This window comes from Bombina bombina, chromosome 6 (assembly GCF_027579735.1).
Source record: "Bombina bombina isolate aBomBom1 chromosome 6, aBomBom1.pri, whole genome shotgun sequence".
Classification (NCBI taxonomy): domain Eukaryota; kingdom Metazoa; phylum Chordata; class Amphibia; order Anura; family Bombinatoridae; genus Bombina; species Bombina bombina.
In genome coordinates, this window is record NC_069504.1 from 912,385,958 (window position 1) to 912,413,533 (window position 27,576).

Consider the following 27,576-nt stretch of genomic DNA (forward strand, 5'->3'; position numbering starts at 1 on the left):
AAAAATGTTTTTGTTTAAGAAGATAAATTCCCCAGTTTTGCATATCCAACATTAAGGAAATATTTTTTTTACCTCTGTAATTACCTTGTATCTAAGCTTCTGCTGACTGCCTCATTATCTCAGATTTTGTGACAGACTTGCATTTCAGGAAATTAGTGCCGACTCTTAAATAACTTCACGTGCGTGAGCACAATGTTATTTATATGAAACACATGAACTAACGCCCTCTAGATGTAAAAAACGGTCAAATGCATTCAGATAAGAGAGGCGGCCTTCAAGGGCTTAGACATTAACATATGAGCCTACCTAGGTTTAGCTTTCAACTATGAATACCAAGAAAACAAAGCAATTTGATGATCAAATTAAATTGGAAAGTTGTATAAAATGACGCACCCTATCTGAATCATGAAAGTTTAATTTGGACTTTGCTATCCATTTAATTAACATACAAATAAGAATATAAGAAAACAATAAAATAATAAAATTCTCCTTTTATCAGTGGTTCACACTTACTCATTGCCCCAATTAGGGCTAGATTATGAGTGACAAACTGATGTGCGCAGGTGTTTGCACGCATTGGAAGTAGCGACTGTATTACAGGTTGAAAGTAAACGCGTTCGCTTGAGTGCAATTGAATTTTACACGTGTAGGGATAGCACCACTGGTCAACTGTTAGGCTAAAAAAAAAGTTGCACAAAACACATCACAAATACATTACAAAGTACACTTACACCCATAATAAAACTAATAAAAATTCTTTAAAAAAAAAATATTGCAGAAGGAGAGCCAGGTGGAGGGAGGAGCCCAGGTGTGTGGTCACGTGAAGCACCTGCTCCGACTACCTTCCCTGCAAGCCTGTTGGCGAGAATTCGGCGCCCAAACCCTTGGACCCCGGGCGGCTTGCAAATTAAAATACTACCACTACTGGAACTCGGCTAGTGCCATACCAACGCACTAAGCTGCTTATGCCAATTGTATGGACACATACCTCTCAGAAAATATCGGCATAAAGATCCATCGCATAACATAAAGATTTATCTAACACCATCACTAAACTGCACTACTGCCTGTAAAGGAGAAAGGGAACAGAAAGGTGAACCTTACCTAAACGGCTATACCCAGAGTGTTAATCCTCCAATACACCTTTTTCCTGCAGGCGCTGGGTGAGAAAGGCTGCATCTGTCTGGGAATACCTCCTCAGCCATACATACCAGAGGCGAAGCCCAACTGATCAGTTACCAGCCTGCACGGACGGAGCCCCCCTGCACCTTAGCCCTTTCTGACCTGTCGGGTAATTGAAGGAAGTTTACCTCTGCTGTCCGGTGGTGGGTGCCGACGCGGCCGTCCTCATCTTCCTGACTCGGGAGTAGGAGGAATCACCCGATTGCCGGATCTTCTTTGGCTGCGGTCTGGCCGTTTTTTCCTGTGTCCCGCTACGCTTCTGGCAACGAGGAAAAGGAGCGCAACGTCTCCGGGAGTGTTACTCCTCATTGGCCCAGGGATCCCCTCCCACCGATGTTGCGTGAGGGACTTGGATCACTCCGCTCGCCTAATTGTCTCCCCGGGACCGGGCCGCTGTCCTCATCTAAATACCTGCCCTGAGTCTTGGCTGGTGAAGCTGACCAGCGCTGCCTGCCTGGTCTCCACACTCACCACTCTCCTTTCATGGTTGTTGTGAAGGGGGAGCCCGGATTACCCAGAAAAACTTCTGTGATTGCTTCTTAGCTCCTCGTGTACAGTCTGGACGGTAGCTGGTAAAGTACATGCTAACTGTCTGATATCTGCACATGTTTTCTTAATGTGTTAAACAGATTAATAGCCACTATCTTTGTTTTTTAACTTTCTTTTGCTATAAATAAGTTGTGGCTGACATCCCTCCCAGAACTTTGCCGGTTTCTTTGGGAAAGAAACCATATAACAAGAACAGTACTATTAGAACGGTTTAAAAAACATGATTGTTCTTAAGAGACATAACAGTGTCAACCTTGGAGACACTGATTAATCTTTTTTTTTGCACACATACTTTGAGGAAGATAAAGTGAACAGAAGAGATTAATATGTTTGGCATATGATACTAACCCCCTTTCAGAATTTGTTGTATGTTTCTTTTTGCAAAAGGGAAAAAAGGGGAAAGGTTCAGAAGGGAAGAAGGAAGGAAGGAGGAAGGCTGGAAAGATATTGCTTCTGTTTATATTAACAAATTAATATTTTCTTATTTTATGTGCATAGTAATGTATCCCCTTGAATATGGTTACACAGGTTTTGCGATTAATTTGATGAAGGTTAAATAAGGCACCGAATAGCTGTTTAAGTTAAGACATAGTGATGAATCATAGCTTAAGTGCTAAAGTGTATTTCCTTCTGTGTTTTTTATTCTAGGAGGGTAACAAATTGCTGTCCTAAGTGTAAACATAAATAGTTGATAACCTACGTTGTGATACATATACAAAGCTGGGTACTGCCCAGACTAATATCGAATACAAAAGTGGAGTACATTTGTGACTTTTTCTGTACCATATAATACACTCAACCTAGAAAAATAGAAAGACACTATATAAAAAGTGTCATTTACAAGGAAATTTCAAGTTCGGTGGTGATTACTGAAATAAAAATATTTACTATATAAGTAACAGATTGTGAAGAGATACACACAGGTACTAAAGGGGGTAAATTAATGTAGTAGTTTTCTTGATTTCATATACTGGCAAGTTAAAAGTGATTATATATAAAACCTAAATAACTGAGTACAAAGCATAAGCAAACTGGATACTGTTAAAGTATAGCTTAACTCTCTAGGAATCAGGAGCATTGCAGTAACTAGAAATAGGAGAGAAGAATAATTCGACACATAGGTTAAGCTTGTTTGGCTTAACTTTTTCCTTCCCTGTTTTTTCTGGGATTGAGAGTCTTGTAGTGAATAAATAAAGCCATTTATTAAACAGCTAAACAAATGCACTAAAAAATAAAAAGCATTTCGATACTTAGAAAGAACTGATTGAACTCCTTTTAAGGACATAAAGTAACACACCGCCATAATTTAAAACACTTTAATTCACTTTTTTTTTTTTTTTTTTTTTTTTTTTTCCTTCCCCCCACATCCTCACGAAATACCCTCACAACTCACTCCCTCACTCCTTTTTTTTTTTTTTTTTTTTTTTTTCTCTCTCTCTACCCCTTCAATAGATAACACTTTAAATCACTATTCAGCACTTTAGGTGGGGGAATTTGTCCCCCACCTTCTTTTTGTTTCATTTTTAAGCACTTAATCAATTCATGGATAAATTTCTACACACACACACTAAGACCCCCTCACCAGCTATGGCGGCCAGACATAGAGATAAGAAAAACAAAAATACGATAGAAACACAGGTAGACATTCACTCACTCTCCTCTAATCTCTCCTATAACAAAGAAAGTGCAGATACTCAAGCACTGGTATCCAGTATAACTGAAGCACTTTCCCCAAGATTTGAATCTCTCAAACTTGAGATTAAACAAGACATCGTATCTCTCACTAATGAAATTCGACAATTTGCAAATAGACTTCAAGAAGCTGAACAAAGAGTGTCAGACTTGGAGGATATTAGCTCAATTCACAGCTCTAAACTAGAAACTGCAGATATAACACTATCCAAAATACAAACTAAAATAGAGGATCTTGAAGATCGCTCGCGGAGGAACAATTTAAGAATAATAGGGGTCCCAGAGGGGAAACAACATGAAGATTTGGGAAAATTTATATCTGAAACCTTAGTACAAATACTAGGATTACCTCCCTCATATCCTCCAATAATAGTTGAAAGGGCCCACAGAGTAGGGCGTCAGTCTGATGAAGGAAGAGGGAAGACTAGAGCTAGACCAATAATAGCTAAATTACTAAATTTTCAGGATAAGATGGTAATATTTCAGTACTACCGAAAGAATCAACCTATCTCCCTAGGGACAAACAATATACTAATATTCCAGGATTTCTCCGCTGAAACAGCAGGGAAAAGAAAAGAGTTATCCCCTATCTGTACGAAACTTATTAAAGCAGGTTACCGTGCCACCATAATTTATCCGGCTAAATTAAAGGTTATTCTCAATGACGAAGTTCACTTGTTTGAATCTGCAAAAAAAGCAGAGAAATTTGTAGAAGAGCTAGAAAGGAATGATAATAGATGAAAAATCAGCATATTTTTTGAGTTTTACAGATTATAGTCTGATACTCGATGCAAGGTGTAAGCTCTATTAGGGGGTTATGCAGGGCCCCCAGGGGAATGCCTGCATTAGGAGGGTATATAGCTTCAGGGAATTTTCTTTTTTTTTTTTTTTTTTTTTTTTTTTTTTTTTGGGTGGCTGAGAGATGGGCAGGGCAGATAAATGTAAAATAACCTCTTGGAATATTGGAGGTCTCACCTCCCCTATCAAACGAAAATCAGTTTTGGCTCACCTACAAAAAATTGGCACTGATATAGCTATGCTACAAGAAACTCACTTAAATTTGCAGGAAGTGCTAAAATTAAAGTCCTCTTGGGTAAAGGAAGTGGTTGCTTCTACGGGCACAAAAAGGAAGAGAGGTGTGGCAATCTTGTTAGGGAAAAGAATTAATTATGAAATTTTGCACAGTATTTCAGACCCGGAAGGGAGATATATAATTTTAAAATTAAAGATAGAAGGAATCCTGTATACACTTTGTAACCTATATGCTCCTAATGTATTCGATCCAATATTCTGGGACAATCTGCAATCAAAAATAATTTCTGAATCAATAGGATACCTAATTCTGGGCGGGGATTATAACATGGCCCCACACCAACCCCTGGACAGACTCAGACAGAAGTCCATTGTGGGGAAGAATAGGCGAGATAGCCTGGAAACTAAAATGTTCAAGAAAATCTCTCAAAATTTGTTAGTCAGGGACATATGGAGACTACAGAATCCAGATCTGAGAGATTTTACCTGTTTGTCTCGAGCTCACAAAACTCTATCCAGAATAGATTTATTCCTTATAGATGAAAGGCTATGTAAAATGAAAATTATAGCCAAAATACTTCCCATATGTATATCAGACCATAGCCCCATCACAATAGAAATTCAATATAATGACTTTAAACTAAGATCCTCTCGCTTCTTCTTCCCCACATGGCTGGCGAATGAGTTAAAATTTAAAAACTGGTTAAAAAGCAAATATGAAGAATATGCTGAATTTAATAAGACTTATGGTGACCGCCCAGATATTTTCTGGGAGGCTGCAAAGGCAGTTCTTAGGGGGGAAATGATTTCATATATTGCTAACAGAAATAAAACACTAAGAATCAGAGAAACAGAAGTGACAAAAGCTGTAATCAACTCATATAATCGCTATTTGCTGGATAACTCCCCGGGAAATTGGATCAGATATATTAGAGCAAAAAATGAAAGAGACTCATTTTTAACTTATAGAGAGACCCAAAAGGAGCTTAAACTTCAGGCAAGACTTTATCGCTATGGCAATAAAGCTGGAAAGTTATTGGCTAATTTGATGAAAAAAGAAAAAAGATCTCCATTAATAGATAAGCTTCTGCATAAGAAGAAAACTCACACAAATGTAGATGATATCTCTAACATATTTTTAGAATACTTCAAAGAGATCTACTCTTTAAGGGATGCAGATAAAACTAAATCAGATGAATTCTGGAGCAAAATTACCCACCCGGTACTTGACGGTGAAAAAATGTTAATGGTTAACTCCCCAATTTCTCAGGAAGAAATTCTAAAGATGATTCAGGATCTTCCATCAAACAAGGCTCCTGGTCCGGATGCATTACCAAATGAATTTTATAAAATTCTTGCACCATTCGTTGTTTCACCGTTAAGTAAACTTTTTAACCACATGTTTATCAATGGAAAGGCAGTCTCGCCTCAGTTTTGTGCATCTCACACTACTTTGGTTCTTAAACCCGGGAAGGATCCGACAAAAAAGGAATCTTACAGGCCCATAGCACTATTAAATTCTGATTACAAGATCCTGACCTCTATTTTAGCCAAGAGACTGCAATTAGTTCTCCCGGAAATAATACACAAAGACCAAGCTGGATTTTTGCAGAAACGAAATCTAACAGCAAAGATTAGGGAAGTATTAGTCACTTTAGACTACTTTAAATCTACTGAGTTGGCGGGGCAGAGGAGAGAGGGGGACTCCCCAGATCTAGCAATTGTTTCAATTGATGCAGAAAAAGCATTTGATTCAATCCATCAGGACCACCTGTTCTCGTCTCTCCACAAGTTTGGCTTCAGTGGGCACTTCCCTAAATTTGTGGAGAACTTATATAAAAAATCATTCACCAGGTTAATCGTTAATAATACATTATCTTCTGAAATATTACTGGAAAGGGGAACGCGCCAGGGATGCCCCCTCTCTCCTCTCCTCTTCAATATTTCAATTGAACCACTGGCAATAGCGATAAGAACACAAATAGAAGGAATCAGAATAGGTAGAGCAGAGCTTAAAATTGCGTTATACGCAGATGACATCCTGCTTTACATCTCTAACACGCAAAATAATATACCTATACTTATTTCAATTATAGAACAATTCGGATCCTTCTCGGGTTATAGGATCAATGCGTCAAAATCTGAATTATTATGGATTAGAAAAAACCCAGACTCCTTGATAGAAATTCCTTTTAGAGTCTCAGAATCATTTAGATATTTGGGGATAATGATCATTTCCGACCTAGATAAATGCTATGATCTTAATGTAAAACCAGTACTGAGAGAGATTGAGGCGAGTTTAAAATTATGGCAAAATTTCCCACTCTCGATCTCAGGTCGTATTGCCGCATTTAAAATGATTTTGCTTCCAAAGTTGTTATTCATTTTACAGAATACTCCAATAATTCTTAAAAGGAAGGATATTGAAAAAATTAATAGTAGGTTGAGAATTTTTATATGGCAGAATAAAAAACCAAGAATCTCGTTAATGAAGCTTTCACTTCCCAGGAAGTATGGTGGACTTGCATTGCCGGATATACAATTCTACAACCTGGCCTCACTGGCCCGAATAGTTGTAGATTGGATTCTAAACAAAGATTATGTAACAAACAATGAACTTGAAAAAAATGTAAGTCTACCATATCTTCCCACAGCTTTGATACACTGCAATCCTAAGACAGTCCCCCAAGAAATTAAAATATTCAAAACATTAATATATCCACTACAGGCATGGAGGAAGATATGTAGGTTATTATCTATCAAAGGAAATGTCTCCAATTATATGCCAATTAAAGGGAACCCTAAATTTCAAGCGGGACTACAATCGGCACCTTTCCAAAAATGGCATACATTAGGTTTGAATAATGTCTCCCAGATGATAGACTGGAATGGCCAATGTATTAAAACATTTGAGAGTTTAAAAAGAGAATTCAGTCTTAGTAACCAAGAATTTTTTGCATACTTACAAATTAGACACTTCATAACTAAGATGACAAATGAATTTGGCTGGAACTGGTCCTGGGGGAAGTTGGAGAATCTGCTGGTGTTAGCTAAAAATGGGTTTATGTCAATCTCACCATGTTATCAATTATTAATATCTAACAAAGGGGAGATGAATTTAGGAAACTTAACAGTTGCATGGGACTCCATGATAACTCAACATACCATAAATCTAAATAAAATCCAGGCTTCTATTTCAAAAGTATCACAAATTACTTTATCGGCCACATGGAGAGAATCCCATATTAAGTTACTGTATAGGACTTACTATACCCCGAAAAAAGGGACAAGATGTGGGAATATTAGTTTTTGTATATGTCCAAAATGTTCATTACCATCGGCAGACCTTATCCATATGATCTGGGAATGCCCTAAGATTAAAAATTTTTGGGCTAAAATAGAATACTGGATTAATCATGTTTTAAAAATCTCTCCTCTGAGGTTAGACATAGTTTCTGTAATCCTTCTATGGGAAGCAACGAAAGACCTCCGGAAGCACAATAAAATAGTTAATATGATTATCCTAGCGGCAAGATATCTAATTTTCAAAAAATGGAAAGGAAGGGCAAGTCCCAGTATAAATGAGCTTAAAAATTGCCTAAAAAAACAATATATGATAGAGCAAAGAGACACCAACATAGAAGAAGAGAATGACATTGAAGGTTTCTTTAAAAAATGGACAACTTTCATTAAAATATTTCCATTGAATGAAAGAGAACATTTGATATACCCATTCAGGAACTCAGAATTGGTACTCCTGGGTTTATGGTAGTCTTCCTTGCTCATCTCTCGCCCCCCCTCCTTTTTTCATGTTTTTTTTTTTTTTTTTTTTTTTTTTTTTTTTTTTTCCCTCTGTTGATGGTTACATGCTGTGTTTAATGTTATTACGCCTAGCGCTGTTGGGTTGGATAGGCCCTTCCTCCCTTAGTGGACTAGGTATGGTAGGCTGGTTGACTTTCATATGAATAATTGATTTAAGACGGAAAGGGAAGTAAAGGGTAAAATTTAATTATTGTTTTGGCTGTTAATTTATAGCATGATAAAATGATGTAAATTATGGTATATGTTGTACCTGAAAGTTTAATTTACATTAGCATTTTGTGAAAAAGAATAAGCACTATATCATTATGCTTTACTTGTTTGATATGAATATCTCGAAGCTAGGGAAAAATAGAAAAAATGAGGTTGAGACTATTTCTTTTTCTTTCTATTTCATTTCTGTGATGCAACAGAAATAATAATATGCTGGTCATGATGTGTATATTGTTAATACTTTTCTCTGGTATTTATGCATTTTTGATGATGTATTACATCCATGTTGTATCGTGATCTCAACCTCAATAAATAAAATATAAAAAAAAAAAAAAAAAAAATATTGCATAACAAAGTGATAAGGGGGTCAAATATATGAGGTCTCAGGTGTTAGAAAAAAAGGCAGACAAAGGCTTTTAAAATAGATATATACATGTCTAAATATGTATTGTGTATATGAGTACATATGAATTTATATGTGTAGTTATGTATTTACAGACATATATATAATATGCACTTTGCAGTCAAGTAGCTGAAAACAGGAAAAACATTTATACAATATTAATATTTAATAAAGTTTTAACTGTATTTTGCGGCTCTAAGTATTTATAACTAGATATTCCTATATATATTTTTATACCTATATATATATATATATATATATATATATATTTATAGTTTTATATCTATATATGTTACCAAAAACATCTGATATATATAGAAATATGTATTGAAGAATAAATAGAACATATTCTTCCATGTGAAGAAAATTGGGATGTGAAATATTAACATTTCATGTCGAGTTAGCATACTTGAGAAAACGCTATTCATTTGCGCAGCTTATTGGGTGTTAGTTTTTTTCCACTTTTCACACTCTATTGAAGTCTATGGGGGAATGCAGCAGTGATATTCTAAGTTCGGCTTTTTGAGCACATCGTGTTATCGCACAAGAGAAAACCATTTTACTTTCAACTTGTAATACACGCACTACCCGACGCACAGAAAAAGACTAGCAGAGTTAACGAGTGAGCGGGAGTTATACATAACGCTCCACTTGTAATCTAACCCTAAATGTGAAAACATGTTTTATTATAGGTACAAATGTCATTGTAAAATATTTTCTGATTATTTATTTGAACTGGACACCCTAAAAAGTATACAAACCTTTTTGTGTAAATGTTAAAAAAGAGAGAACGTCAAGAGATCTTGCCTACTTTCACAAAACTCCTCAAATTATACTGATTTCATCAAATCAAAAAGTTCATTTTCCTATTAATGGAAGTCAAAATTAAACTTTAAAGATGTGACATAAAATTCAAAATGTTCTTTCATAATTCAGATAGAGCACCTCTCCAATTTACTTCTGTTATCAAATGTGCTTCAGTTTTTCGAAGAAGCAGCAATGCATGGCTGTGAGCTAGCTGAACACATCAGGTAAGCAAATAACAGGAGGCATATATATGCAGCAACCAACCACCATCAAGTTCCTTATATCTGAACTTCGTTACTGAAGAAACAGTTGTAACAGTGTTTTTAGTATAATTTTTGGCAAATTCTGATTATGTTTTTTTTAATCTATTAGTCTGGATTGTTTCAAAGATTACTCATATAATAGTCTTTGGTGGTGGCTGCAGAGATAGTTTAGTGTGGGTGGCAATAAAACGGGGAGCTTTGGGCATTTCCTGGGTCTAATAAAGAATCATGATTGTTTTGTTAACCCTTGCACCCACTGAAGTAAGTCACAGACTTGTCTGGTGGGGCTTTGGCTTGGCTGTAATAACCTGTTTAAGGGTTGGTTAACCCTCTATGTCACAAACTTGTGACAGCTGCCAGAATGGGTAAGCTTTTCCGTCACCGGTGGAACTCATTTTCCTAACATTCGTTTCATGCTGATTGGCTAATACTTATATTTTATTTCTCTGCTCCAGTTTAAAGCAATATAATACTAGGTCTGAATAGAATTTTCAAAATCAGAGCCAAATTCACGAACCAGGCATTTTGGCTCCTAAAAAGACATTACCTATGTGTACCCATTTGTGAAACAATAAAATGTTGTAATGAAAAAAAGATCACATTATTATTTGACTAATATGTTCCTTTAATCTACAATATTATATTTGATTTAATCATAAGATTAAATTGATAAATCAATTAATTAATTAATAAACAAGTAAAATGCATCTAGTGTGAGAACAAGAAAAGGACTTTACTGACAAAATCTGTATTAAAGAAATTACCCTCTAGATAAAATAGGTTTTGTGAACTCTTTAGGAGGGTGATGAAATTGCCAGAATTTTTGAATGCTGTACCAATTCATTTTCATGAGCCACATAAAATCTATTGATGAGTAGATATAGCTTTTTCAATGTCTCTATTAAATGGACAATAAAGTTCAGAACAATATATTAATATTAATTTACCTTTACCAAAATTATTTCTTTAGATTTTATGTTTGTGCTTACAGATTTGTATTGATTTTATTTTATATACAACAAAGCACTGTCATTTTATTGTTATTTTCTACTATATTTTAGTGCCGTGCAAGTTTAGCTGGAAATAAATGTATTTATTGTTATTAATACATTAGGCAATGCATACTTTAGCTTGGTCGCTGAAGCAGGAATAGAAACAAAAAGAGAACAGAATAAAGGTTGACAACTTCATCTTAACGGTGGTGTATCTGAAAGGATTGTGCAGACCCATAGCAGCATCCCTGTAGGAAAAAAAAAGGAAAAAAATCTTAATCATGATGAAAAATATTGTGATAAAATATTTCTAGTTCTAAAAGTTATCAAAGAAAAAAAAAAGAAAATAGCATAGCACCACAAATTCAAAAGGTATCATACAGGGTTGGTGTCTATATAAAGCAGCTAGTATAACAATAAAAACAATTTATAACAATCAGGGTGGAAAACATCAATGATTCTTTTTTAAAAAAAAAAAAAATATCGGTTTTGTTTTATTTATATCAGATTTTCTAAAAAAAAATTTGAGGAAAAAACTTAATTATCTTAATTTTTCTTCCAAAGGGACACTAAAAAGTCAAAATGTAACTTTAATGATTTTGCAATGCAGTTTTTTAAACGGCATTACAATTTACTTCCATTAGCAAAATGTGCACAAGTTTAGGCACCAGATCCTACTAAGCTGTCTTGTGGCTTACCCCTCTGAGCCACTGATAGGCTCTTCCTAAGGACTTCCATCTGTGAAACTGGCTTACTCCATGGCTCGTGTTGCCTAACTTTTTAATATTATATTATCTGACCTTTTGCTTGGACTTTACTCTGCCTATTGTCTGTTAATTCTGCACTGGTTTTATCTGGAAGTTATTGACTTCAGTCTGTCTGACCTTGCTGCTGTGCAAATCTTGTTAGCTCCAGGGTGGACCTACAGTTTACTTAGGCATGGCCCATCCTTTTAACCATGCCTGGGCCTTCACCCAAACCAGCCAAAGTTCACAGATATTTAGGTGCAAATCCTTTGTCCTGTTAGGTGTCTGCCTATAATCTGCCAAATTCAAGGTTCCTGCTTGTATCCTGCTACAGTCAATGTTCCAGACTGTATCCTGTCTCATGCAATGTTCCAGACTGTATCCTACCTCATGCAGTGTTCCTGCCTATATCCTGCCTGAGTCAAGGTTCCTGCTTGTATCCTGCCACAGTCAATGTTCCTGCCTGTATCCTGCCTCAGTCAAGGTTCCTGATTGTATCCTGCCACAGTCAATATTCCTGCTTGTATCCTGCCTCAGTCAAGGTTCCTGCTCATATCCAGCCACAGTCAAGGTTCCTGCCTGTACCCTGCCTCAGTCAAGGTTCCTGCTTGAATCCTGCCACAGTCAATGTTCCTGTCTCAGTCAAGGTTCCTGCTGTATCCTGCCTCAGTCAAGGTTTCTGCCTGTATCCTGCCTCAGTCAAGGTTTCTGCCTGTATCCTGCCTCAGTCAATGTTACTGCCTCTATCCTGCACAGTCAAAGTTTCTGCCTGTACCCTGTCTCAGTCAAAGTTCCTGCCTGTATCCTGCCTCAGTCAAAGTTCCTATTTACTAAAATAGTGGATGATAACAACCACAAAGGATAAATGTATAAAGCACTCTAGGTTCTTAAATGCATTAGATCATAACATGTTCAAACTACAATATGATGTTTTTATGTGCAACTTAAAATGTAACCTTTATTGTCACAAAATTAAAAATGGGAAAAGCATAAAAAACAAAATTTATGCTTACCTGATAAATTTATCTCTCTTGTGGTGTATCCAGTCCACGGATTCATCCATTACTTGTGGGATATTCTCCTTCCCAACAGGAAGCTGCAAGAGGATCACCCACAGCAGAGCTGTCTATATAGCTCCTCCCATAACTGCCACCTCCCAGTCATTCGACCGAAGACAAGCAAGAGAAAGGAGAAACTATAGGGTGCAGTGGTGACTGTAGTTTAAAAATGAAAAAACACCTGCCTTAAAATGACAGGGCGGGCCGTGGACTGAATACACCACAAGAGAAATAAATTTATCAGGTAAGCATAAATTTTGTTTTCTCTTGTAAGGTGTATCCAGTCCACGGATTCATCCATTACTTGTGGGATACCAATACCAAAGCTATAGGACACGGATGAAGGGAGGGACAAGGCAGGCGCTTAAACGGAAGGCACCACTGCCTGTAAGACCTTTCTCCCAAAAATAGCCCCCGAAGAAGCAAAAGTATCAAATTTGTAGAATTTAGAAAAAGTATGAAGCAAAGACCAAGTCGCCGCCTTACAAATCTGTTCAACAGAAGCCTCATTTTTAAAGGCCCATGTGGAAGCCACCGCTCTAGTGGAATGAGCTGTAATTCTTACAGGAGGCTGCTGGCCAGCAGTCTCATAAGCTAAGCGGATTATACTTCTTAACCAAAAAGAAAGAGAAGTTGCTGAAGCCTTTTGGCCTTTCCTCTGTCCAGAGTAGACAACAAACAATGCAGATGTTTGACGAAAATCTTTAGTAGCTTGTAAATAAAACTTTAAAGCACGAATCACGTCAAGATTGTGTAATAGATGTTCCTTCTTTTAAGAAGGATTAGGACACAGTGATGGAACAACAATCTCTTGATTGATATTCTTATTGGATACCACCTTAGGAAGAAACCCAGGTTTGGTATGCAAAACTACCGTATCTGCATAGAAGATCAGATAAGGGAAATCACACTGCAAGGCAGATAACTCTGAAACTCTTCGAGCCGAAGAGATAGCTACCAAGAACAGAACTTTCCAAGATAAAAGCTTGATATCTATGGAATGCAGAGGTTCAAACGGAACCCCTTGAAGAACTTTAAGAACTAAATTTAAACTCCATGGCGGAGCAACAGGTTTAAACACAGGCTTGATTCTAACTAAAGCCTGATAAAACGCCTGAACGTCTGGAACATCCGCCAGACACTTGTGCAAAAGACTAGACAGAGCAGAAATCTGTCCCTTTAAGGAACTAGCTGACAATCCCTTCTCGAATCCTTCTTGGAGAAAAGACAATATCCTGGGAATCCTGACTTTACTCCATGAGTAACCCTTGGATTCACACCAATGAAGATATTTACACCATATCTTATGATAGATTTTCCTGGTGACAGGCTTTCGAGCCTGAATTAAGGTATCAATGACCGACTCGGAAAAACCACGTTTTGACAAAATCAAGCGTTCAATCTCCAAGCAGTCAGACGCAGAGAAATTAGATTTGGATGTTTGAAGGGACCTTGAAGTAGAAGGTCCTGCCTCAGCGGCAGAGTCTAAGGTGGAAAGGATGACATGTCCACCAGATCTGCATACCAAGTCCTGCGTGGCCACGCAGGAGCTATCAAAATCACCGAAGCTCTCTCCTGCTTGATCTTGGCAATCAGACGAGGGAGCAGAGGAAACGGTGGAAACACATAAGCCAGGTTGAAAGACCAAGGCGCTGCTAGAGCATCTATCAGCGCTGCCTTGGGATCCCTGGACCTGAACCCGTAACAAGGAAGCTTGGCGTTCTGACGAGACGCCATGAGATCCAGTTCTGGTTTGCCCCAAAGTTGAATCAACTGTGCAAACACCTCCGGATGGAGTTCCCACTCCCCCGGATGAAAAGTCTGTCGACTTAGAAAATCCGCCTCCCAGTTCTCTACTCCTGGGATATGGATAGCTGATAGATGGCAAGAGTGAACCTCTGCCCATAGAATTATTTTTGAAACCTCCAACATTGCTAGGGAACTCCTTGTTCCCCCTTGATGGTTGATGTAAGCTACAGTCGTGATGTTGTCCGACTGAAATCTGATGAACCTGACCGCAGCTAGCTGAGGCCAAGCCTGAAGAGCATTGAATATCGCTCTTAGTTCCAGAATGTTTATCGGAAGAAGTGTCTCCTCCTGAGTACACAAGCCCTGAGCCTTCAGGGAGTTCCAGACTGCACCCCAGCCCAGAAGGCTGGCATCTGTCGTTACTATTGTACAATCTGGCCTGCGGAAGGTCATACCCTTGGACAGATGGACACGAGATAACCACCAGAGAAGATAATCCCTGGTCTCTTGATCCAGATTTATTAGAGGGGTCAAATCTGTGTAATCCCCATTCCACTGACTGAGCATGCAGAGTTGCAGCGGTCTGAGATGTAGGCAGGCAAACGGCACTATGTCCATTGCCGCTACCATTAAGCCGATTACTTCCATACACTGAGCCACTGAAGGGCGAGAAGTAGAATAAAGAACACGGCAGGAATTTAGAAGTTTTGACAACCTGGCCTCTGTCAGGTAAATCTTCATTTATACAGAATCTATGAGAGTTCCTAGGAAGGAAACTCTTGTGAGAGGGGATAGAGAACTTTTTTCTTCGTTCACTTTCCACCCATGCGACCTCAGAAATGCCAGAACAATGTCCGTGTGAGACCTGGCAACTTGAAAAGTCGACGCCTGTATCAGAATGTCTTCTGAGTAAGGGGCTACTGCTATAGCCCGCAGCCTTAGGACCGCTAGAAGGGACCCTAGAACCTTTGTAAAGATTCTTGGTGCCGTGGCCAACCCAAAGGGAAGAGCCACAAACTGGTAGTGCCTGTATTGACCCTCCTGGATCATAGGAAGGATGGTTCGAATAGTCTCCATCTTGAAGAATGGGACTCTGAGAAATTTGTTTAAGATCTTGAGATCTAAGATTGGTCTGAATGTTCCCTCTTTCTTGGGAACAACAAACAGATTTGAATAAAAGCCCTGTCCCTGTTCCTCCTGCGGAACTGGGTGGATCACTCCCATAACTAGGAGGTCTTGAACACAATGTAAGAATGCTTCTCTCTTTATCTGGTTTGCAGATAAAAGTGAGAGATGAAATCTCTCTTTTGGGGGAGAGGTTTTGAATTCCAGAAGATAACCCTTGGACACAATTTCCAATGCCCAAGGATCCTGGACATCTCTTGCCCAAGCCTGGGCAAAGAGAGAGAGAGAGAGTCTGCCCCCTACTAGATCCGTTTCCGGATCGGGGGCTGCTCCTTCATGCTGTCTTAGAGGCAGCAGCAGGCTTCTTGGCCTGTTTCCCCTTGTTCCAAGCCTGGTTAGGTCTCCAGACCGGCTTGGACTGGGCAAAAGTTCCCTCTTGTTTTGTGTTAGAGGGAGTTGAAGCTGCGCCACTCTTGAAGTTTCGAAAGGGCAGAAAACTAGACTGTTTGGTCCTTAATTTGTTGGACCTGTCCTGAGGAAGGGCGTGTCCTTTTCCTCCAGTGATGTCAGAAATGATCTCCTTCAGTCCAGGCCTGAATAGGATCTGTCCTTTGAAGGGAATGTTGAGAAGTTTAGACTTTGAAGTCACGTCAGTTGACCAGGATTTAAGCCATAGCGCCCTACGCGCCTGAAAAGCAAAACCTGAATTTTTAGCCGTTAGCTTGGTTAAATGAACAATGGCGTCAGAAACAAATGAATTGGCTAGCTAAAGGGCCGTAAGCTTGTCAATAATATCTTCCAACGGGGTTTCAACCTGTAGAGCCTCCTCTAGGGACTCAAACCAGAAAGCCGCGGCAGCAGTGACTGGGGCAATGCATGCAAGAGGCTGGAGAATAAAACCTTGTTGAATAAAAATTTTCTTAAGGTAACCCTCTAATTTTTTATCCATTGGATCTAGAAAAGCACAACTGTCCTCGACAGGGATAGTGGTACGCTTAGCTAGAGTAGAAACTGCTCCCTCCACCTTAGGGACCGTCTGCCATAAGTCCCGTGTAGCGGCGTCTATAGGAAACATCTTTTTAAAAACAGGAGGGGGAGAGAATGGTACACCTGGTCTATCCTATTCCTTAGTAATAATTTCAGAAAACCTTTTAGGGATTGGAAAAACATCAGTGTAAGTAGGTACTGCATACTTTTATCCAATCTACATAATTTCTCTGGGACTACAATAGTGTTACAGTCGTCCAGAGTTGCTAAAACCTCCCTGAGCAATACGCGGAGGTGTTCAAGCTTAAATTTAAATGTAGACATATCAGAATCAGATTGAAGTATCTTCCCTGAATCAGAAAAATCACCCACAGATTGAAGCTCCCCTGCTTCAGCTTCATTATATTGTGAGGGTGTATCAGAGATAGCTACTAAAGCGTCAGAGAGCTCTGTATTTATTCTAGTCCCAGAGCTGTCTCGCTTTCCTTGCAATCCTGGCAGTTTAGATAATACCTCTGTAAGGGTATGATTCATAACTGCCGCCATGTCTTGCAAGGTATACGCAATGGGTGCGCTAGATGTACTTGGCGTCCCCTGAGCGGGATTTATAGGGTCTGACACGTGGGGAGAGTTAGACGGCATAACTTCCTCCTTGTCAATTTCTTCTGGTGATACATTTTTTAAAGCCAGAATATGGTCTTTGTAATCTATAGTAAAATCAGTGCATTTGGTACACATTCTAAGAGGGGGTTCCACAATGGCTTCTAAACATAATGAACAATGAGTTTCCTCTATGTCAGACATGTTTAAACAGACTAGTAATGAGACCAGCAAGCTTGGAAAATACTTTATTAACTGTGAACAAGCAAAAAATAAAAACGGTACTGTGCCTTTAAGAGAAAAAAACAATCACAGAAACTGCTAAAACAGTGAAAAAAGCAGTAAATCTTACGAAATTTTTACAGTGTGTATAATAGGCTGAAAGAGCATTGCACCCACTTGCAAATGGATTATTAACCCCTTAGTTTCAAAACCGGATCAAAAAAACGATATAAACATTTTTAAACAGTCACAACAAACTGCCACAGCTCTACTGTGGCCCTACCTGCCCATACAACGACTTTGGAAGGCACAAAAACCCCTTAGAGAGGTCCTATATGTTCAGGGGACTCCTTCAGGGAAGCTGCATGTCTCAAGCTGCAAAAACTAATGGAAAATAGGCCCCTCCCAACCTGTACTCACAGTGAGAGGGCCTTAAAAAACTATCCCTAGGCAAAATCTAGTCAGCCATGTGGAAAAACTGGGCTCCAGAATAAAGTTTTATCACCAATATGAAATAAACGTATATACACCTCAAGCAAACGTTATATCTATTCAGTAATGTGAGTAAATAATAAAAATATTACCCTTTACAGCAAGCATGATACCAGTCGTTATTAAATCACTGTACTCAGGCTTACCTTAAATAAATCCGGTATTGTCAGCATTTTCTAGCTTATCATTTCTCTAGAAAAATTTAAAACTGCACATACCTCAGAGCAGGAGACCTTGCACGCTATTCCCCCAGCTGAAGTTACCCATCTCTTCAGTTATGTGTGAGAACAGCAATGGATCTTAGTTACAACCTGCTAAGATCATCAAAGACCACAGGCAGACTCTTCTTCAACTTTCTGCCTGAGGCTAAAATAGTACAACTCCGGTACCATTTGAAAATAACAAACTTTTGATTGAAGATAAACTACATTAATGCACCACATCTCTCTAGCTGCTTCCCTTGTCGAGAGCTGCAAGAGAATGACCGTGAGGTGGCAGTTAGGGGAGGAGCTATATAGACAGCTCTGCTGTGGGTGATCCTCTTGCAGCTTCCTGTTGGGAAGGAGAATATCCCACAAGTAATGGATGAATCCGTGGACTGGATACACCTTACAAGAGAAATATCCTCTTATGCTTCTGAAACATATTGTTAGTTTAATCAAAGTCTCTTGTGCACTTCACTTATAAAACCCTCAAATGACCAATACACATTACATACTGTAGGTATGGGGTTAAAATATGTTGTCACTTTTACCTATCAGAATACACAAGAATATTGGAGATTACATCACATTGACCTGTGATCCTAAATCTCATGTCCCATTAGATAACGCCCCCAATAGGTCACTAAGTCCCGAGAGTAATGTCACTTTAAATACCTAGGGTCAATATAGGATCCATATGAAAATAAATATTGATCTTTACAAAATAAACTGCCACCAATCAGCAAGCACTGCCCAGGTGCTGAACCAAAGATGGTCTGGCTCGTAAGCTTAAATGTCTGCTTTTTCAAATAAAGATTCCAAGAGAACAAAGAAAATTGATAATAGGAGTAAATTAGAAAGTTGCTTAAAATTGCATGCTCTATCTGAATCATGAAAGAAAAAATTTGGGTTTAGTATCTCTTTAATGTTCTATGTTTCTTGTCATTGCTAAGTGTGCTGCATCCATCATTGCCTTCTTTGCTATAACCACTGAACAGTACTTAATAAACACAGTCCAAGTAGTTATTATGCCTAAAAGCGTACAACTTCCAATGGCACCTATTAGTAAACAGAACTCCAAGTTAAAACATACCTCACACAATCTCCTTACAACTGATACCAGCACAAACGTGACATGCATAAGTGTGAGGAGGGAGGAGCAAGCAGTAAAATGAAAGGGACAAGTGTTATTGCTTTAGTTAAAGGGACAGTCTAGTCAAAAATAAACTTTCATGATTCAGATAGGGCATGCAATTTTAAACAACTTTCCAATTGACTTTTATCACTAAATTTGCTTTGTTCCCTTGGTGGCATTTTTGAAAGCTAAACCTAGGAAGGCTCAAACTGAGCTAAGAGGCGGTTTTTAACGGTTTAGAAATCAGAGCATTTTGAAAGTTTTTCACAGTTAGACAGTACTAGTTCATGTGTGTCATATAGATAACATTGTGCTCACTCCCGTGGAGTTATTCAGGAGTCTGCACTGCATGTCTGTCAAAAGCACTGAGATAAGGGGGCAGTCTGCAGAGGCTTAGTTACAAGGCAATCATAGAGGTACAACATACAGTATATTAATATAACTGTGTTGGTTATGCAAAACTGGGGAATGGGTAATAAAAGGGATTATCTATCTTTTTAAACAATACAAATTCTGGTGTAGACTTTACCTTTAAATAAAACTATTTACATTATTATTATTATTATTAAGGTAATGATTCTTTTTCTGACAGGTTCCTTTCTTTATCCTGCCTCGGTCAAAGTTCCTGCCTCAGTCAAAGTTCCTGCCTGTATCCTGCCTCAGTCAAAGTTCCTGCCTGTATCCTGCCTCAGTCAAAGTTCCTGCCTGTATCCTGCCTCAGTCAAAGTTCCAGCCTGTATCCTGCTACAGTCAATGTTCCAGACTGTATCCAGTCTCAGTCAATGTTCCAGACTGTATCCTGTCTTAGTTAAGGTTCCTGCCTGTATCCTGTCTCAGTCAATGTTCCTGCCTGTATCCTGCCTCAGTCAAAGTTCCTGCCGGTATCCTGTATCAGTCAATGTTCCTGCCTGTATCCTGCCTCTATCCTGCCTCAGTCAATGTTCCTGCCTGTATCCTGCCTCAGTCAATGTTCCTGCCTGTATCCTGCCTCAGTCAATGTTCCTGCCTGTATCCTGCCTCAGTCAAAGTTCCTGCCTGTATCCTGCTTCAGTAAAATTTCCAGCCTGTATCCTGCTACAGTCAATGTTCCAGAATGTATTCTGTCTCAGTGAAGGTTCCTGCCTGTATCCTGCCTCAATTAAGGTTCCTGCCTGTATCCTGCCTCGATTAAGGTTCCAGCCTGTATCCTGCCTCAATTAAGGTTCCTGCCTGTATCCTGCCTCAATTAAGGTTCCTGCCTGTATCCTGCCTCAATTAAGGTTCCTGCCTGTATCCTGCCTCAGTTAAGGTTCCTGCCTGTATCCTGCCTCAGTTAAGGTTCCTGCCTGTATCCTGCCTCAGTTAAGGTTCCTGCCTGTTTCTTGCCTCGGAGCAGACTGATATATTTCAGGAACATTCTTCCCTGTGAAAAGCATTATTGGGCTAAAAGGGGCTGCTCACAGGTAGTAAATCGGCACAGAACAAGCTAACAAATTACTGAATTGTTGTTCATTCCAGAGAGCACTTCTATTTCTGTGTGTACATCACCAAATCAGTACGTTTCTGATATAACTGTAAAACCAGTCTAAACATTTGTTCTAAAAATGAAAGGACCACTAAATGCAGTAGAATTGCATAATTAACAAGTGTATAATATAAAGACAATGTAATAACACTCTGAATTTCAAATAAGCAGTAGACTTTTTTATGACAAATGTATATGTTTCCCCCATTTGTTGGCACCCTGTATCATGTGACAATCATCAGCCAGTCACAGACTAGTATATGTATACCCTATTAACGTGTACACATACTCAGTAGGAGCTAGTGCCTCAAAACATCCTATATAATAAATGGCCAAGTATGTTTGTCAGATGCATTCATGCGCAGTAGAGACTGCATATGACAAACATACCTGGCCATTTGGATACTGACACTCAGTACAGAACAGAGCAAAGCTGAAGCGGAGTGTCAGGGGGGCGTGGCCGACTGGAGCGTCGTGGTGGGAGCGTGGCCGGGCGCAGCGAAGGGTGTGACCGGACGCTGCGAGGGGCGTGACAGGGTGCTGCGAGGGGCGTGGCCGGGTGTGACGGGGGCGTGGCCGGGCGGGTGCCATCTCGACGGGGGCGAGGCCGGGCGGGGTGCCGTGGTGGGGGTGTGGCCAGAGAGTCAAAGGGTTTGAAAGACAGAGCCAGAGAGGGGGGAGAGCAAAAGAAAGGGGGGAGAAGGGCCAAAGAGGGGGGAGAAGGGCCAAAGAGAGGGGAGAGAGAGCCAAAGAGAGGGGAGAGAGCCAAATAGAGGGGGAGAGAGACAAAGAGGGGGGAGAGAGACAAAGAGGGAGGAGAGAGCCAAATAGAGGGGGGGGAGAGCCAAAGAGGGGAGAGAGAGAGCCAAAGAGGGGAGAGAGAGAGCCAAAGAGGAAAGAGAGCGAGCAAAAGAGGGAGGAGCTAGAGAAAAAGAAAGGGGGGAGAGAGCCAAAGAGGGGAGAGAGAGAGAACAAAAGAGGGGGCAGAGAGAGCAAAAGAAAGGGGGGAGAGAGCCAAAGAGGGGAGAGAGAGAGCCAAAGAGGGGGGAGAGAGCCAAAGAGGGGGGAGAGAGCGCAAAGGAGAGGGTCGAGAGAAAGCAAAAGAAGGGGGGAAAGAGAGCAAAAGAGAGGGGGGAGAAAGCAAGGGGTGGGACCGCTGTACTGCAAAAAATGGCCCGTGTACACAGGCTTTAGTACTAGTGTGTATATAAAAAGAATGTGCAAAAATTGATAAAAGTTATTTGGAAAGTCTCTTAAAATTGCATGCTCTATCTGAATCATAAAATATTCATTTTGACTTTAGTGTCTCTTTAAACCTTCATAAAAGTTAAGTTCTGAGGCATATGCACATATCCTGGAGGGGCTGTGCACTAGTATTAAAACATCACACCTTTGCAGAGTCCGCTTCACTGAAGCAATACACACTACCACCAGCATGACGTTTAAATACTAGTGCACGGCCCTCACAGGATATGTGTGTATGCTGCAGAAAAAGAGTGATCACTTTTACTAGAAGCATTTTTGCTGATAGAAGTATATTGTACAAATGCTTCTATTTCATATTCAAATGCACCCATGCAAATTTCAATTTTGACCTTTCTATCCCTTTAATATTATAACATCCAGCAAGAATGACATGAGTCTTTATGTAGAAGACAATTATTTAAATCAAGTCTTACTGACTAGATATTTAAATTGTGATTAAACTGTGATTTTAAAAGGGACATGAAACCTAAAATTTTTCTTTTTCTTATTTTTCATGATTCAATTATAGCACGTTTTTGCTTCATTCTCATTGTATCCTTTGTTTTTTTAAGGAGCAGCAATGCACTACTGGGAGCTATCTGAAGCTATATGGTGAACCAATGAAAAGAGACATTTTTGTGCAGCCACCAATCAGCAGCTAGTTACCAGTAATGCATTGCTGTTCCTGAGCCTACCTAGATATGCTTCTGAAATAAGGATACCAATAGAATGAAGCAATTTAGATAACAGAAGCAAATTGAAAAGTTGTTTAAAAACAAAATTTATGCTTACCTGATACATTTCTTTCTTTCTTTCTTTCTTTCTTGACACGGTGAGCCCACTGGATCATCAATTATTGTTGGGAATATCACTCCTGGCCAGCAGGAGGAGGCAAAGAGCACAACAGCCAAGCTGTTAAAGTAACACTTCCCTTCCCACAAACCCCAGTCATTCGACCGAAGGAAAGGAGAGAAAGGAAATAACACAAGGCGCAGAGGTGCCTGAGGTTTATATAACAAAATTGTCTGAAAAACAGGGAGGGCCGTGGACTCACTGTGTCAAGAAATAAATAAATTTATCAGGTAAGCATACATTTTGTTTTCTTTCTAATACCATGGCGAGTCCATGGATCATCATCAATTACTGTTGGGAATTAATACCCAAGCTAGAGGACAAAGATGATAAGGGAGGGACAAGACAGGTATACTAAACAGAAGGCACCACTGCCTGCAGAACCTTTCTCCCAAAAGAAAACTCAGCCGAGGCAAAAGTATCAAATTTATAGAATTTAGAAAAAGTGAACAAAGAAGACCAAGTCGCAGCCTTACAGATTTGTTCTACAGAGGCCTCATTCTTAAAAGCCCAAGAGGAAGACACCGTCCTGGTGGAATGAGCTGTAATTCTCTCAGGAGGCTGCTGTCCAGCAGTCTCATATGCCAAACGAATAATACTTCTCAACCAGAGAAACAGAGAAGTGGCAGTAGCTTTCTGACCCTTACGTTTCCAGAAAAGCAAACAAACAAAGCAGAAGACTGATGAAAGTCCTTCGTACCCTGCAGATAGAACTTAAGAGCACGCACAACATCTAAGTTGTGTAATAAACGTTCTTCATGAGAAGAAGGACAGAGACAGAGAGAAGGAACAACAATTTTCTGATAGATATTCCTGTCCGAAACAACTTTAGGAGGAAAACCAAACCTGGTACAGAGAACTGCTTTATCTGAATTAAATATGGGATAAGGAGAAACACACTGCAAAGCTGAGAACACAGAAACTCTCAGAGCAGAAGAAATAAAAGTAAGAAACAACACCTTCCAAGATAATAACTTAATATCCATGGAATCAAACGGAGCCTGTTGTAAAACTCTAAGAACAAGGTTAAGACTCCAAGGTGGAGCAACTAACTTAAACACAGGCCTGAATCTGACCAGGGCCTGACAAAAGGATTGTACATCCGGCATGTCCACCAGACGCTTGTGTAGCCGAATGGAAAGATCAGAATCTGACCCTTGAGGGTACTGAAGATAACCCCTTCTCAAAGCCTTCCTGGAGAAAAAAATAAGATACTTGGGATCCTGACCTTACTCCATCAATCCTGCTAGTGACAGGCTTACAAGCCCGCACCATGGTTTCAATGACCAATGCGAAAAATCCATGCCTGGCTAAAATCAAGCATTCAATCTCCAAACAGTCAGCTTCCGAGAATGATATTCAGGAAAAGGAAAAGACCCTCAATAGAAGGTCCTTCCTCGGAAACAATCTCTAAGGAGAGATAGACGAAAACTCTGCTAACTCTGCTAAGTCTTGCCCACTTAACCCTGCAAGGCCACGTAGGAGCTCTCAGAAATACTGATGCTCTCTCCTGTTTGACACGATCAACAAGTCATGAAAGGAAGGAAACAGAGAAACCAGGAATGCCATCACCAGAACATCTATCAGAACGGTCTACAGATCACTAGATCTTGAACCATATCTTGGACTCCAGGCTACTGCCGAAACACCCTCGAAGGCCCATCCCGGCAACCCCTTATGTAAGAGTTTCCCTAGAAAGTACCTCCGGATGGAGAGTCCCACCCCCTAGAATAATAACTGTCTGTTTGGAATCTCGATTCCCAGATGTCCACCCCTGGAAAGTGGGTGACAAACAACAATCGTGAGATCTGGCTCGCAGACAATCCAAGTCACACCTATGACTAAGGAACTCTGAGTCCCTCTGGAATAAATAATATCCAAGCACCGCATAGTTAACTGGATACAGGAGTGGAGGGAACCAAGCCCACACCTCCAAGGGGACTGAAGATTTAATACCGTACTTTAGTAAGCACGGGGACTGACGTAAGCCACTGAGAAGACCTAGTCCCACTGGAACATAGTTAAGAAAACTGAGGCCAAGGCCTCAGAAAAATGTGAATTTCTTTCAACTCCAAAATGTTAAAGAGGAAGGCAGACACTTCTATGCCTTAAAAGAGTCCCAGACTGCCAGTTTGCTGGCGTCTGTGATCACATCTCTTGGGAATGTCTCCAGCAGCACATGCCCTAAGACAAAGACTCCTGAACCGACCACAGAAGAATCTCTTCATGACTGATCTAGATCTACCTCCTGAGACAGATCCAAAAGATCTCCATTGTATGGAAAATAGCAAAAAAAGGGAATGATGTCCAGACCAATTCCCTCCATACATAGAGTCACTGAACGTGAAGGGAAATCAACTGCAGCTAGATTCAAAATCTCAACCATCTAAATTTCCAGCTGGTTAAGCTATCAACCGGACCATTAGAGCTTGCTGTTGACTGGACTGAAGAAAGCAGAAATCCTTGATTATCTAACCTCTGTTAGAAATCTTCTCCTAGATAATCTATTAAGGTCCTCAACAAATGCACCCTTGTAGATGAACCAAAGGAGCTCATCTCCAGATTCATTTCTTGCCCATGGGAAAGTAGATTGGCCAAAATCTCTTGAGAGAGAAAGGATACTACTTTGACGGCCAGAACCTGAGAAACTTGAGGAAAATACCAAGATCCCATTCCCAGACTGGGACTGGAATATTACTACTAGAGAGGAAAATTCTGGACCTAGTTCAAGGAATGTCTCTCATCATACCTAAATTGCAGATACACTAAAAGGAAAAAACTGCCCCTAGAAGGAATTCCTAAAAAAGAACTAAGTTTGGTTAGCTTCCAAAGGACATGAGCTTCAGACCGAGGAAAGAGCAACTAGTCCTATTATCTTGACTAGTGGTAGAAAAAACATTTTTCTTGACCCGTAGGTCAGAGGATAATTATGTCAGACCAAGGCTCACCAGTTTTAATCCTTGAAAATAAAAAAAACAGTAGCGGGTATTTGCAGGAAACATAAAATATTGGACCTGCCATAGCAGGACATAAGGCATAAACTGTACCACTAAGCCACAGGTAGGCTTCTCAGCTGACCAAGATATCAACCATAACGCCCGACGAGCTAACACAGCAAGCCTAAAAAGATAAGGCATTGCTCTACAAGAGCAATAAAACCTCCAACTTCTTAACCATGTATCCGTTAAAGAGTAGCTACCCTCCATAAGGATCAAAGTTCTCTGAGCCATGGTAGGAACTACTAAAGGCACCGTGCCTCTTAATGGAGACAAAGACAGGAAAATTCCTTAAATGACGAGAGAGACAGGGAGAATCCCCAGTTTCTCATATTCCTGTGAAAATATCCAAGGCACGTAAAAACACTTCCTCATGGGAAAGAACATTATGGAAATGATAAAGATATAAAACCTTTAAAGGTTGACAACAACAGGGTTATTGATGTCGTCTAAGTAGCTATAACTTCCCTTAACAATATATGAGGTGTGCAAGCAAACATCTGAAAAGTACCACTTCAGCATCAGATGAAGGAATTATACTGCCCGAATCTGAGATTTTAACATCAGAAGCTACCGGCGAACCCCCCACATTAGACTCAGGAGAGATAGCGGCCTGTGCAGCAGAAAGAGGAGCAGAAACCTTACTATCTGAAAGAGTAATGTCCTTTTGCAGGTTCCCTGTAGGTAAGGAAAAACAGATAAAGCCGCAGATACCGCATTGGATATCTGAGCTGCAATTCTGTAAGCAAATACACTCCTCCAGGAGTAAGAGAGGAACCACAGGGCACTACATGCGACACCAAAAAGGCTTGGGACAAAACTGGGGCATTGCCTGAACAGCTTCATCCTGGGAGACATGGGCTGAGAGGGCAACAGCCTATGATATATTCAATAGGAACTCTCAGATACTAAACTGCTGACTCAGAAACTATGCTATAAAAGTAACACTGAGGAATAAACTTCCCCTGAGGGACATGAAACATATGATTGAAAAATCTTTATATTAAAAGATTTGCAATTTATCCATTTAATCCATCAAGGCCACTATCCTTTTCAGATATAGACTGGATAGCTCACCACTGAACGACAGTGGAAAAATACTGCATATATAAAAACCTCAGTTTGAGGATGTAAAAAATATGCGCTCCAGTAGTACACCAGTCACTAAAAAATAATGCACATACAGGACCTTATGAGCTAGAATTAACATATTTTATGTATTTATGAATTGGTTATCAATTGTTTAGGATTTTTAATGTGTATTTAGAAATATCCATGTTATTAATCTTTTTATCTCGTGTCAGCTCAGTCTGTTAAACTCACCTTCTATTTGCGTGTGATGTCTCCGTGGACCAATCGGAACCATGCTATTAGGTATATAAGGACTGACAATACTACAGCCTATTACTCTTGAAAAAGCCGGGGTGTCGCCGGTGAAACGCGTTGATGTATTGTGGCTGTTCAGAGCATCCATAGACATAGACGCAAGGTGGTTTGAGGACGTATCCTATTGGTGGAAAGATCACTCTCATTGCCGAGTATATCTTCAATCGGACGCCTTGGATCTCCCGCTGCCTTCAGTCTTGGTGAAGCTGTATTTGATATTGTACACTGCTGTTTTTTAATTTATTTCTAGTAAGTACATTACTAGCGTGTGTTGTTTCGAATAAAGTACTCCTATCTTGAATCGGATGTGCACTCTCTTTTTCC

General features: G+C 39.8%; 1 protein-coding gene across 3 annotated transcripts in view; it reads right to left on the bottom strand.

The window, feature by feature from the left end:
* Window positions 1-27,576, bottom strand: part of SIL1 (SIL1 nucleotide exchange factor) — a 330,998-nt gene that overhangs the window by 243,607 nt on the left and 59,815 nt on the right. For all 3 annotated transcript variants that reach the window (XM_053718549.1, XM_053718550.1, XM_053718548.1), the window contains one exon: window positions 11,086-11,200. In XM_053718549.1, the coding sequence (XP_053574524.1) occupies window positions 11,086-11,190 (105 nt within the window). In that variant the 5' untranslated portion in view covers window positions 11,191-11,200. The remainder of the gene's footprint in view (window positions 1-11,085; window positions 11,201-27,576) is intronic.